This window comes from Chiloscyllium punctatum, chromosome 3, assembly GCF_047496795.1.
Source record: "Chiloscyllium punctatum isolate Juve2018m chromosome 3, sChiPun1.3, whole genome shotgun sequence".
Taxonomy (NCBI): Eukaryota; Metazoa; Chordata; class Chondrichthyes; order Orectolobiformes; family Hemiscylliidae; genus Chiloscyllium; species Chiloscyllium punctatum.
In genome coordinates, this window is record NC_092741.1 from 106,849,031 (window position 1) to 106,863,809 (window position 14,779).

General features: G+C 44.7%; 1 protein-coding gene across 5 annotated transcripts in view; it reads right to left on the reverse strand.

The window, feature by feature from the left end:
- The window catches only part of LOC140463703 (uncharacterized), a 438,200-nt gene that overhangs the window by 34,530 nt on the left and 388,891 nt on the right, over nt 1–14,779 (reverse strand). For all 5 annotated transcript variants that reach the window (XM_072558071.1, XM_072558067.1, XM_072558062.1 and 2 more), the window contains one exon: nt 8,387–8,548. In XM_072558071.1, the coding sequence (XP_072414172.1) occupies nt 8,387–8,548 (162 nt within the window). The remainder of the gene's footprint in view (nt 1–8,386; nt 8,549–14,779) is intronic.

Consider the following 14,779-nt stretch of genomic DNA (forward strand, 5'->3'; position numbering starts at 1 on the left):
TTCCCTTGCTCTGAAAGTAGTTCAAACTGAATATGCCAGTAAACCTATAAAGTCAAGCTGTTTGCTTTGAGATGACAATGACATGTAGTCTGATTTGATGGAATCCAGCTGTATTCTGGTATTGAACATTGGATTAATGTGACTTTGATTTCCTTTTCCTGACTAATGTTTTCAAACAGATTTGTAGAAACATGTAACAAAGGAGCCAGCAGAAACTCTCTTCAACTATTACCCAAGAAGTGAAAACAAACTCAATTCATATACAAGGTTACATTTTTTGCTGAATGTTTTTATTTTTTATTTTTTGCTGAATGATGACTTAAAATAGGATTTTGAACTAACACCATTAGAATCAAGATACGGAGATGCCGGTGTTGGACTGGGGTGTACAAAGTTAAAAATCACACAACACCAGATTATAGTCCAACAGATTTAATTGGAAGCACACTAGCTTTCGGAGCGACACTCCTCCTCTCCTCGAACCTAGTTTTCTGTATCCGGTTCTCCCGATGTGGTCTTCTCTACATCGATGAGACCAAATGTAAACTAAGGGCACATTTCGCTGAGCATCTCAGCTGGGCCATCAGGGGTCAACCTGACCTCCCATTCACTGCCAATTTTAATTCCCCTTCACATTCCCTTACCAACATAACCATGCTCGTTCTCCTCCATTGCCACAATGAACCACACCACAAATTGGAGAAACAACACCTCATCTTCAGCTTGGGCATCCTACAGCCCAGAGGACTCAATACTGAATTCTCCAATTTCAAACAAACCTCCTTCCCATTCCCCTGACTCCTTTTCTAGCCACTCTTCCACTCTTTCATTCGTCTAGTGACCCTTCTTTCCAGCTATCAACCGAATTCAGTCCTCCCATTCAGCCAACCAAGCCGTACCCTCCATTTGTGTTCATTTATCACTACACCACCACTTAGTCCTTCTCCCCACCCAAAACCCTACACCCCCCTTTATCTGAAACTCGCCTCACACCCACTCCCAATCCTGAAGAAGGTTTATACCTGAAACATTGACTTCTCCACCTCCTGATGCTGCCTGGCTTGCTGGGTGTGTCCAGCCTCCTGCCTGTCTACTTGGATTCCAGCATCTGCAAACTTTTTTGTCTCAAACAGGAAAGATATGCGTGGAGTCAGAGAAATTTTAATGAGTACTTTACATTGGTATTCAGTGAGGAGAGGGACGTGGCGGATACTGAGGTTAGGGATGGATCTTTGATTATTCTAGGTCATGTCAACATAAGGAGGGAGAAAGTGTTGTGTATTGTAAAAGGCATTAAGGTGGACAAGTCCCCAGGACTGGATGAGATCTATCGCATGTTATGGAGGGAAGTGAGATAGGAAATAGATGGGGCTTTAACAGATGTCTTTGTAGCATCCTTGAAAACGGGGGAGGTCCCAGAGGACTGGAGAATTGCGAATGTTGTCCCTTTGTTGAAGAAGGGTAGAAGGGCTAATCCAGGTAGTTAAAGACATGTGAGCCTGATGTCAGTGGTAGGGAAGCTACTGGAGAAGATACTGAGGGATAAGATATATACCCATTTGGAAGAAAATGGGCTTATTAGTGATAGGCAGCATGTTTTGTGCAGGGAAGGTCATGTCTTACAACCTAATAGAATTCTTTGAAGAGGTGACTGTAATGGAAAATTATCCATTTACTGTGAAATTTGAAAGAGAATGCTTTTCTTTAAATCAATGCTGTACTGAGCTTTGTAAACGATGCTTTGATGAAAGTTTGCAGTTAGCTTATCTCTGTTTGAATTCTGTAAACATTCAACTCAACCGTGCGATAGTCGAACTCAGCGAAAGCTGAAGAACTGTTATGTCTAGGACCAGGGGATGCGAGGATAACAACTTGAGTTTTCCCAGCCTTTGCCCTTGAGAGTGTGATAAGGAATACTATAAGACAGGTGTTTGTATAATGTTTCAGTACTCTTTGCATTGAGGCATCTGTCTTAGTATAATAAGTCAAAAATCCTGTAGGATTTTTAATAAAGACTCTTTCTTTGCTCTTGCTAATTATTGAGTCAAGTCGATTTAATTTCCATGACAGTGGCAAAGGTTATTGATGAGGGAAGGAATGTAGATGGCATCAACATGGATTTTAGTAAGGCATTTGCTAAGGTTCCCCATGGTAGGCTGATGAAGAAGGTGAAGCTACATGGGGTCTAGGGTGTTCTAGCTAGATGGATAAAGAACTGGTTGGGTAACAGGAGACAGAGAGTAGTGGTGGAAGGGAGCTTCTCAAAATAGACACCTGTGACCAGTGGTGTCCCACATGGATCTGTGCTGGGATGACTGTTGTTTGTGATATACATAAATGATTTGAAGGAAGGTGTAGGTTGCCTCATTAGCAAGTTTGCAGATGACACTAAGAGTGGTGGAGCACCAGATAGTGAAGGGGACTGTCAGAGAATACAGCTGAATATAGATAGATTGGAGAGATGGGCAGAGAAATGGCAGATGGAGTTCAATCCGGAAAAATGCGAGGTGATGCATTTTGGCAGATGCAATTCCAGAGTGAACTATACATAAATGGAAAAGTCCTGGGAAAATTTGATGTGCAGAGAAATCTGGATATTCAGGTCCATCGTTCCCTGAAGGTGGCAACGCAGGTCAGTAGAGTGGCCAAGAAGGCATATGGCATGCTTTCCTTCATCGGACAGGCTATTGAGTACAAGAGTTGGCAGGTCATGTTATAATTGTATTAGACTTTGGTTCAGCCACATTTGGAATGCTGTGTACAGTTCTAGTCACCACATTACCAAAATGATGTGGATGCTTTGGAGAGGGTACAGAGGAGGTTCACCAGGATGTTGCCTGATATGCAGGGTGCTAGCTATGAGGAGAGGTTGAGTAGATTAGGATTATTTTCATTGGAAAGAAGGTGGTTGAGGGTGGACCTGATTGAGGCTTACAAAATCATGAGAGGTGTACACAGGGTGGATAGCAAGAAACTTTTTCCCAGAATGCAGGACTCAATTACTAGGGGTCACAAGTTCAAAGTGAGAGGGGAAAAGTTTAGGAGTGATTATGTGGAAAGTTCTTTATGCAGAGGGTGGTGGGTGCCTGGAACGCGTTGCCAGCGGAAGTAGTTGGGGCAGGAATGATAGCGTCATTTAAGATGTATCTAGACAGATACATGAATGGGCAGGGAGCAAAGGGATACAGATCCTGAGAAAACAGACGGCAGGTTTAGATAGAAGATCTGGACCAGTGCAGGTTTGGAGGGCTGAAGGACTTGTTTCTGCACTATAATGTTCTTTGTTCTTTGATAGCTGCTACAGCAGACACCAGCTGATAGGGTTCTGAATGAGGACTATTAGGATTTCCCAGAATGACAGAAAAGGTGATGAGTGAGAATTATTAACAACCCTATTTCATATCATAGCATTGACTGTCAAATGTTCGAAGAGATCAAGAGACTACTGAAGGGTCAAATGTTAGTTCCAAAGCATATAAAATAGGGACCTGTTATCGAACCATTGTCCTGCTAAACTGCAATTCCTTTTGGATGGAGCAAAATGTTGCTTTTTAAGGGGTAAAGGTTTATCAATGGAAGTGAATTGTGTTTTGAGCACTCCTTGTATGTGGAACCTTGGAATTTTTCCCTTTGATCTATGGATATGGGGTTTGAACCTTGCTTAATATTTCCTACCTTTACATTCACGGGCATAAATAACAAAGCTTGCAAGCTTGGGATGATTATAACTAAGACACTCATTAATTTTTTAAAAAATAACTGAATGCAAACCATTTATGCTTGGAAACCTGTCTGACTCCATTACAATGGGCTTTCGAGTAAAATGTTATTTATTATATAATGCTTTATGTATCTTAATTTGTAATCCTTATGCCTCCCTGTATTTTTCTTCCTTTTAAACTGTGAAGTCTGAAGCAAAATAAAGACAGCAGCCATTCAGTTACTATGCCAGTCAGGCTAATAGAACTATTCCTTATCCAATTTCTAAACCTCACCAATGTGATACAACCTGTTAATTACACTTATTTAAATATATTGCTTTTGCTATCCTGACATTATCCTTCATTGAGCCTCACAGTTTTCCTTTCTAAGTTACAACAACTGACATTTATCTGGGACCTTTTAGCTGTAGTAAAGTGGCTTTTGGGGAGTTATTATGGAGGAAAATTCAACATCTATCACAAAAGCATACTTTTAGGAATGGGCCCAAAAGCTTAGTCAAAGCAAATAGCCTATAAAGGAACAGTGCAGAGCAAGGAGGCAGAGAGGTTTGGAAAGGAATCTCAAGTTGACGAGACAAGAAGCTGAAGGCATTGCAGTTCAATGCCAAATCAAGATGTGCATGTGGCCAGAATTGGAGGAACACAGATCTTGGAGGCCAAACTGCTGGAGAAGGTCACTGAGAAGGGGAGAGGACAGTCATAAAGGGATCTTATAGAATATTTAACTCCTTTCTTGCTCAGCGAGGGAGAATTCATTGTCGTTCAATGTAAATGCCCTCCCAGCTTTATATCTGATTCCTGCTGCTCAACATTATTTTGTAATGTTCCTAGCATTATTGGAGAGAAGCCTTGACCATGAAATTGCTAGTGAGCAACATAAGTTCTTGTCCACCCCTCACTTTACCTGAACAGGTGATGTGAACCTTCTTACTGAAATCCCACAGTGCCCAATTTAATGCTGTCTGTTCAGGTATATTAGGCGAAAAATATATCAACGAGGAGAACGTGAGGACTGTAGATGCTGGAGATCAGAATCAAAAAGTGTGATGCTGGAAAAGCACAGCTGGTCAGGCAGCATCTGAAGAGCAGGAGTAGCAACGTTTCGAGCATAAGCTCTTCATCAGGAATGGGGGGGGCGGGGGCTGGCAGAAGGGGAGGGGGGTTGAGAGATAAATGGGAAGGGGATGGGTCTGGGGGAAAGTAGCTGGGAATGCGATTGATAGATGGTGAGGGGTGATGGTGATAGGTCAGAGAGGAGAGTGGAGTGAATAGGTGGGAAAGGAGATGGACAGATAGGACAGTTCAAGAGGGTGGTGCCAAGTTAGAGGATTCGATCCGGGATAAGATGAGGGTAGGGGAAATGAGGAAACTGGTGATATCAACATTGATGCTATGTGGCCGGAGAGTCCCAAGGTGTAAGATGTGGTGTTCTTCCTCCAGGTGTCGGGTGGCTAGAGTTTGGCTGTGGAGGAGGCCAAAGACTTGCATGTCCTTTGCAGAGTGGGAGGGGAAGTTGAAGTATTCTGCCGCAGGGCAGTTGGGTTGATTGGTGCGTGTGTCCCAGAGATGTTCTCTGAAATGTTCCACATGTTGGTGTCCTGTCTCCCCAATGTAGAGGTGACTGCATCGAGGGCAACAGGCACAGTAAATGACGTGTATGCAAGTACAGGTAAGTCTCTATTGGAACTGGAAGGATCCTTTGGGGCCTTGGATGGAGGTGAGAGGGGGAGGTGTGGGAGCAGGTTTTGCACTTCTTGTGGTGTCAAGGGAAGGTGCCGGGAGTGGAGGGTGGGTTAGGTGGGGTCATGAACCTAACAAGGGAGTTGGGGAGGTTTCTGTGAAATTCAGATAGGGGTGGGGAGGGAAATATATCCCTGGTAGTGGGGTCTGTTTGTAGGTGGCAGAAATGGTGGAGGATGATGCATTGTATGTAGAGGTTGGTGGAGTGGAAGGTGAGGACCATGAGGGTTCTGTCCTTGTTGCAATTAGAGGGGTGGGGTTCAAGGGTGGAGGTGTAAGAAGTGGAGCAGATGCATTGGAGGGCATCGTTGACCACATGGGAGGGGAAATTGCAGTCCCTGAAGGAGGAGGCTATTAGGAATGTGCTATGGTGGAATTGGTCCCCCTGGGAGCAGATGCGGTGGAGGCAAAGGAATTGGGAGTAAGGGACAGCATTTTTGCAAGAAGCAAGGTGGAAGGAGGTGTAGTCCAGGTAGCTGTGGGAGTTGGTCAGTTTGAAGTGTATGTCCATGTTGAATTGTTCACAGGAAATGGAGATGGAGAGGTCCAGGAAGGAGAGGAATGTGTCCGAGATGGTCCAGGTGAACTTGAGGTCAGCGTGGAAGGTGTTTGTGAAGTTGATGAACTGTTCAACCTCCTTGTGGGATCACGAGTTGGTGCCAATACAGTCATCGATGTAGCAGAGAAAAAGGTGGGGAGTGGTGTTGGTGTAGCTGTGGCTGATGGACAGTTCCACACACCTGATGAAGAGGTAGGCGTAGCTGGGGCCCATGTGGGTGCCCATGCCTACCCTTTTGGTCTGGAGAAAGTGGGAGGATTCAAAGGAGAAATTGTTGAGGGTGTGGTCCAGTTCAGCCAATCAAATGAGTGGAAGGGTATTTGTTCAGTCGGCAGGAGAGGAAGGAATTGAGGCTTGGAGGCCTCTGTTGTGGCGGATGGATGTGTAACAGGGACAGGATGTCCATGGGGAAAATGAAGCATTGGGGGCCGGGGAAATAAAAGTCATGGAGGGTGTGGGTGGTCTCCTGAACTTACGTGGGGAGTTCCTGGACGAAGGGGGACAAAACAGTGTCAAGGAATGCAGAGATAAGTTTGGTAGGACAGGAGCAGGCTGAGATGATGGGTCGACCAGGGCAGTCACATCTGTGAAGTTTGGGTAGAAAGTAGAACTGGGTGGTGTGGGGTTCCCGGACTATGAGGTTGGAGGCTGTAGGTAGGAGATTCGCTGAGGTAATGAGGTTGTGGATGAGAGATGACAGTTGGTGATGGGAGGTGAGATCATGTTCAAGGGGGCAGTAGGAGGAGGTGTCCGTGAGTTGGTACCTGGCTTCAGCAGTGTAGAGTTTAGTGTGACAAACTACCACTATGCAACCCCTGCCCCCCTTCCCCCCACCCCCACTTGTCTGCTGGTTTGATAGTGAGGTTGGGGTTAGAGTGAAGGGAATGGAGGGCTGTGCATTGTGAGAGTGAGAGGTTTGAGTGGGTGAGAAGGTTGGACAGGGTTGAGGCAGTCAATGTTACGGCCGCAGTTGGAGATGAAGAGATCGAGGGCAGTATTGTAGGACCCAGGCTAGACACAACAACGTAAAATCTTTCCAAAAGCCTGTATGTTTACATGAAAATCTTGAACTCTGGTGCTTTGTCCTGGTTCGGGTTGGGATAACTGCACGCTCATTGATCTTCCTTTTGCACCATTCTCTTTTTCTTGTTTCCAACAATGAGTCTTGTACATGTGGTTGGATTGTAAATGTGTTGGAGGGATGAACTTCCAAACTTTGAGAGCTGTTGGTGAGACTAAAATATTGCCTTGAAAAGTAGCACATAGGTTTAATATGGCTTTTGGAAAATCTTGGCAAATCATTTTACATTTAATGGTATTGGAATTTACAGCACAAACAGTATGTTCTGTGAGACTGTTTAGCCATTGTAATTGTGTCTGTGCAATGTATTATCTTTGTGTGCCATGAATGTAGCTTTGGAAGCTCCTTTGTTCCTTCTTCCTTGCGTGGCTCTTCTTCACATGCTACTAAGGAGCAGTGTGTTATACTTCGCATTTCCCTCACTATCCTTCATCTAGGCACATGCAGGGTAATGTCCGAGACCCAACATCTTCAGTTGCTTCATTAATGATCATCCCTCCACCATAGAGTTCAGCACCATTTGCAACTCTTCAGAAACTGAGGAAGTCTATGTTCAAGTCTAACACGATCTGGACAATATCTAGACTTGAGCTGACAAGTGGCAAGTAACATGCAGGCCAGACAAATGCTAAAAAATGACCATTTTCAATAAGAGACAATTTGGCAACCATTCCTTGACATTTAATGAGTTACTATCTGTTACAAGACCAAAATCAGAAGTGTGATGGAATACTTCTTGCCTGCATGGGTGCAGCTCCAACAATACTCAACACCATTAAAGTCAAAGCAGACCGATTGGCACCATATCCACAAGCATCCATTCCCTCCACCACCAACACTCATAACAACAGTGTGTACTATTTACAGGATGTGCTGCAGATATTCAGCAAAGTTCATTGGACCAGACCTTCTAAACCATGACCATTTCCACCTCGAAGGATAAGGGCAGCAGATACATGGGAACAATACTACTTGCAAGGTCTCCTTCAAGCCAATCATCATCCTGCCTTGGAAATATATTACTGTTCTATCACTGCTGCTGGATCAAATTCCTGGAATGACCTCCTTGAGGATATTATGGACATACTACAGTGGTTCAAAAAGGAACTCACCACCACCTTTTCAAGGAAAACCAGGGATGGGCATTAAACGTGTGGCCAGCCAGTGACACTCATGCCCCACTTAAAAAAATGATGTCATTCGACTTGTGGATATGCAAAGAGGTTTGATTTGAAGATATTGCGTAATTGACATGGCAACTTATTTATGTGATACTACTCTTACCGGAACACCTGGGGGCCCATGAAGTCCTGGAGGTCCCTCTTTTCCGATTGGCCCAATTGGTCCAGACGGCCCAATTATTCCTTTCTCTCCCCGAGGTCCTGGATAACCTGGTCTTCCTCTTTCACCCTGAGGACCTCTATCTCCCAGTATTCCTGGATCTCCCTGTCCAAACAGAAAAATTAAGACACCTCAATATTCAATGAAGACAAGATGTTACAGAAATAGTTGGTATTGTGGAAAGAAGTTTAAACCAGTCATGAGGAAGTATTCAAAGAAACATTGAATTTTAAAGAGCCTCAGAATTTCTTTGGGGACAGGAAGGAAAGCAAACTTACAAAGGAAACTACACCAGTAAATTCCCAGCATTTATAAGCATGTCTCAAATTTCAAATTTGCAAATCTATAACTCAACTATTAATGAAATTATATTGTTTCCGTCCCTTTTCTAAGAATTGTCCTCGGGTTGGTTTGAGTTGACCTCATGATGCAAAAAGTATGCCTGTGATTTGAATCACTGCTATTTACATGGACAGTTCAATCTTTCTTCTTCATTGTCTCCATGAGGTGTTGAGATTTTCTGAGGTCTGCTGCTCACTCAAGTGTCTTTCATCAGAGTCCCAGAGAACAAGTGCATACTCAACTTGTTGGTGAACTGCAGGCCAACCCCAACCTATCCTCACTCAAAATCTAGGCATGACTGCTTTTAGCAAGGTCCACAAGTACGGGTGGAGACCATTCAGCCCCTCAAGTTCCTTCCATAGTTTCAACTGGTTGTTGAATTGTACCTCAACTCCCTTTACCCACTTTACTCAACAGCATATCACAAAACCCTGACCTCAACTCTTCCTCAGTCTTAGAGATGTCAAGTCACTCAATAAATATAGCCATCTTAGTGAAAGAGCTGCATTTTGTATGAGAAAAACTCTTGTACAAAATCTTTTATTTCATTTGGTGGCATAAACATACAAATTACATCGAACTTACTACACAAAAACAGGTTAAGTGGTTTTTACTGGGTTTTTAAGTGGTTTCCAATAATTAAAACTCTTGTTTATTGCTTCCCCTTGTCACTACATCATTTGCATCACACATACAAAGTGGAAGGGAGTTTCACATTTTTATTACTCTCTGTATATAGATATTTTCCTTGAATTTTCTATTTTCTTCAATATTGGCTATCTTATATTTAGTTTTATATTTACAGTTCTGCCAAGAGTGAAACCAAACAGAAACTGAGGAGCAGTTATGGTCCATTCCTGATAAGGAATATTCGATGTTATACTGGAAATTTTTAAGCCACTGAGGGACAATATCTCAGTGCAAGTGTATATTTGACAAATCAATGAGCAACACTGGATCTCACAGCGAGTGCGGATCTAATAAACCACTGAGGGACTATATCTAACTGTGAGTCTGTAGCTATTAAAGCACTGAAGGACTAAATCTCATAGCCAATGTGCATCTAATAAACCTCTGAGGACACTACACCTTATAGTGACTAAATAAAAAAAACACCTGATGGACTATATCTCATTGTGTGTGTATATCTAATATGGGCTGTACCAATTGTGCTGAGGTCAGCCAAGTGGACCCCATAAAATATGAAGTCCCTGATTGGAACAGTTAATCTGGTCCAATCAGGGAGTCCTGGCTAACATAGTCTTTCACAGTTGTGTAGCAGTGGTCTAGGATGTTCGATCTTATTGTGGGGCAGGAGATGTTTGGTGGTACTTTGACAGCAAACACTTGAGTTGACTTGGTTGAATTGGCCAGCCATGATGAATAAGGCCAGAGTGTTTGTGGCAGTGTAAATTTCATCCAGGACATTCTTCACATCTGCATAGGGTGGTATGTAGACTTCTGTCAGGATGGTGGATGTGAACTAGCATGGCAGGTAGTAGAGATGGCATTTTACTTTGAGGTATTCCAGGTCTGTGAAGCAATGGCTGACCAGGGTCACCATGTCTGAGCACCAAGAGATGTTGATCAGAATACAGGAAGGAGATAGAGGCCTTGGTGATATGGTGCTATGATAATAACCTCTCTGCCAATGTCAGTAAAACTAAAGAACTGATTATTGATGTCAGAAAGAAAGGAGGAGAACATTCTCCCATCTACACCAATAGAGTGGAGGTTGAGAGGATTGAGAGCATCAAGTTCCTTGGAGTGATGATAACTGACAACCTGACCTGGAATTCTCACACTGATGCGAAGGTCAAGAAGGAACAACAACCCCTCTTCTTCCTTAGGTGGTTCAGGACATTTGGCATGTTCATAAGGACCCTCATTAACTTTTACAGATACATTACAGAAAGCAGACTGTCTGGCTGTATAATGGTCTGGTACAGCCACTGCTCTGCCCAGGACCATAAGAATTTGTGTGACAGGCCCAAGCCATCATGGAAACCAATTTATGGACTCTATGTACATGTCCTGTTGCAACAGGAATTCTGCCAACATCATCAAAGACCCATCCCCACGGTAATGCTCTCCTATATTCTCTTCTGTCAGACACAAGATACAGAAGCTTGAACACATGCACCAGCAGGTTCAAGAACAGTTTCTTCTCTGCTTTATTAGACTGATGAATAGACTCTCTAACTTCAAATAATGCTTATCATGTTATTGCTGATATTACTACTACAAGACATCTACTACAAGCACACTGACTCCCACAGCTACCTAGGCTATACCTCCTCCCACCTTACCTCCTGTAAAAACACCATCACCTATTCCAAATTCCTCTGTCTCCGCTGCATCTGTTCCCAGGATGACCAATTCCACCTCAGAAAATCCTGGATGGTTTCTTTCTTCCATGATCGCAACTTCCTTTCCCACATAGTTGATGATGTCCTCCAGCGCATCTCCTCCACTTCATACACCGCTGCCCTTGAACCCCGCACCTCCCAACACAACAAGTACAGAAGCCACCACCCCCACCCCCGTCCTGGTCCTCACCCTCCACCCCACCAACCTCCACATACATCGCATCATCCTCCGCCACTTCCGCCACCTCCAAACAGACCCCACCACCAAAGATATATCCCCTCCCTACCCCTATCAGCCTTCCAGAGAAACCATTCCCTCTGCAACTCCCTCATCAAGTCCACGCCCCCCCCCCCCCCACCCCCATTAGCCCACACCCCACTCCTGGAATCTTACCCTGCCACCGCAGGAAGTGCAAAGCCTGCACCTACACCACACCATTCACCTCCATCCAAGGCCCAAGGGATCCTTCCACATCCATCAGAAATTTACCTGTGCCCTTACCAATGTCATTTACTGCATCCATCGCATCCGGTGTGGTCTCCTCTACATCAGGGAGACAGGAAGCCTTCTTGCCGATGATTATAGAACATAGACAAATACAGCGCAGTACAGGCCCTTCGGCCCTCGATGTTGCACCGACCGACGCCTACCTAACCTACACTAGCCCAATAACCTCCATATGCTTGTCCAATGCCCGCTTAAATGACCCTAAAGAGGGAGAGTCCACCACTGCTACTGACAGGGCATTCCATGAACTCACGACTCGCTGAGTAAAGAATTTACCCTAACATCTGTCCTATACCTACCACCCCTTAATTTAAAGCTGTGTCCCCTAGTAACAGCTGACTCCATACGCGGAAAAAGGTTCTCACTGTCAACCCTATCTAAACCCCTAATCATCTTGTACACCTCTACCAAATCTCCCCTAAACCTCCTTTTCTCCAATGAGAAAAGCCCCAAGTGCCTCAGCCTTTCCTCATACAATCTTCCTCCCATACCAGGCAACATCCTGGGAAACCTCCTCTGCACCCGTTCCAGTGCCTCCACATCCTTCCTATAGTATGGCAACCAAAACTGCACACAATACTCCAGATGAGGCCTCACCAGAGTCTTATACAACTGCAACAAGACCTCAGGACTCCGGAACTCAATTCCTCTACCAATAAAGCCCAGTACACCATACGCCTTCTTCACAGCACTATTTACCTGGGTGGCAACTTTCAAAGATCTGTGTACATGGACACCAAGATCCCTCTGCTCATCCACACTGTCAAGTAGCCTACCATTAGCTCAATAATCCATCTTCTTGTTACTCCTACCAAAGTGAATGACTTCACACTTAGCTACATTGAATTCCATTTGCCACCTTTCTGCCCAGCTCAGCAACTTATCTATATCCCGCTGTAACCTGCCACATCCTTCTTCGCTGTCCACAACTCCACCGACTTTCGTGTCATCTGCAAACTTGCTCACCCAACCTTCAAGCCCCTCCTCCAGGTCATTTATAAAAATGACAAACAGCAATGGTCCCAAAACAGATCCTTGTGGAACACTGCTAGTAATTGCACTCCAAGATGAACCTATACCATCAACTACTACCCTCTGTCTTCTTCCAGCCAGCCAATTCCTAATCCAAACCTCCAACTCACCCTCAATGCCATACCTCCGTAGTTTTTGCATTAGCCTGCCATGGGGTACCTTATCGAACGCCTTGCTAAAATCCATATACACCACATCTACTACTTTACCCTCGTCCACTTCCTTGGTCACCTTCTCAAAGAACTCAATAAGGTTTGTGAGGCACGACCTGCCCTTCACAAAACCGTGTTGACTATCCTTGATCACATTATTCCTATCCAGATGTTCATAAATCCTATCCCTTACAATTCTCTCTAAGACTTTGCCCACAACAGAAGTGAGACTCACTGGCCTATAGTTACTAGGGCTGTCCCTGCTCCCCTTCTTGAACAAGGGGACCACATTCGCTATCCTCCAATCTTCTGGCACTATTCCCGTAGACAACAACGACATAAAAATCAAGGCCAATGGCTCCGCTATCTCCTCCCTAGCTTCCGAGAGGATCCTAGGATAAACGCCATCAGGCCCAGGGGACTTATCTATTTTCACCCTTTCCAGTATTGCCCAGACCTCTTCCCTACGTACCTCAAGGCCATCCATTCTAATCACTTGTGACTCAATATTCACATAAGCAACAGTGCCCTGTTCCTGAGTGAATACTGACGAAAAGTATTGATTTAGTGTCTCACCAATCTCCTCCACCTCCACGTACAACTTCCCACTACTATCCTTGACTGGACCGATACCTACCCTAGTCATCCTTTTATTCCTGACATACCTATAGAAAGCCTTTGGGTTTTCCCTAATCCTACCAACCAAGGACTTTTCATGTCCCCTTCTCAGCTCTTAGCTCTCTCTTTAGATCCTTCCTGGCTACCTTATAACTCTCAATCGCCCCAACTGAACCTTCACGCCTCATCTTTACATAGGCCGCCCTCTTCCCTTTCACAAGGGATTCCAATTCCTTATTAAACCACGGCTCCCTCACTAGACCCTTTACTCCCTGCCTGACTGGTACATACTTATCAAGGACACCCATCAGCTGTTCCTTGAACAATCTCCACATATCATTTGTGTATTTCCCTTCAGAGAATATCTCTGGGACACCCACACCCACCAACCCCACCACCCCGTGGCTAAACACTTCAACTCCCCTTCCCATTCCATCAAGGACATGCAGGTGCTGGGCCTCCTCCACTGCCAAACTGTTACTACCCGATGCCTGGAGGAAGAACGTGTCATATTCCACCTTGGGACCCTGCAACCACACGGGATAAATGTGGATTTCAACAGCTTTCTCATTCCCTCTCCCCCACATTATCCCAGTCCCAAGCCTCCAACATGGCAGTGCCCTCAGGACCTGTCCATCATGCCACACACCCCCTCACTTCTCCCTCACCTTCATCCATCTATCACTTTCTCAGCTACCCTCCCCCCAGCACCACCTTCCGGCCCATGAGCCTCATTCCTGATGAAGAGCTTATGCCTGAAAAGTCGATTCTCCTGCTCCTCGGATGCTGCCTGACCTGCAATGCTTTCCCATCAACACACTCTGGACTCTGATAAAGCTCCAGCGTCTGCAATCCTCACTTTCTCCTCCTTAATGTTGATATTGCCCAGCACACGTCCTGTGCGGTGGAACCTGTATGCCTTACGCTGTCCAAATGTTTTTCTCACCCTCTGATCTGTATATCCTTGCTGACAATGATCTGCCTGTACTGCTCACAAACAAAGCATATCAGTGTACTTGTACACATTCAAATCAAATCCAAACAAATCAAGTCAGCTAAGAACAGGAGTGTCAGACATCCTGTTCACTTTGAGAGCTGGTTTTGAGGGACCAGGATCAGTGTCAAGGACTTTCCTCATGTAAATGAAGGGTGACTTGGCAACGGAATACTGGCCTCTGTGAAGCAATAACAGTAGCGACAAGAGAAAAGCATACCCCTGAAGAAATGCACCCAGTCGTCTTTGAGTTGGGGGTAAGCTTTTCTAGCATCATTCTATTATTTAGGAAGCTTGACATGTTCGATCCTGCCATTGAAG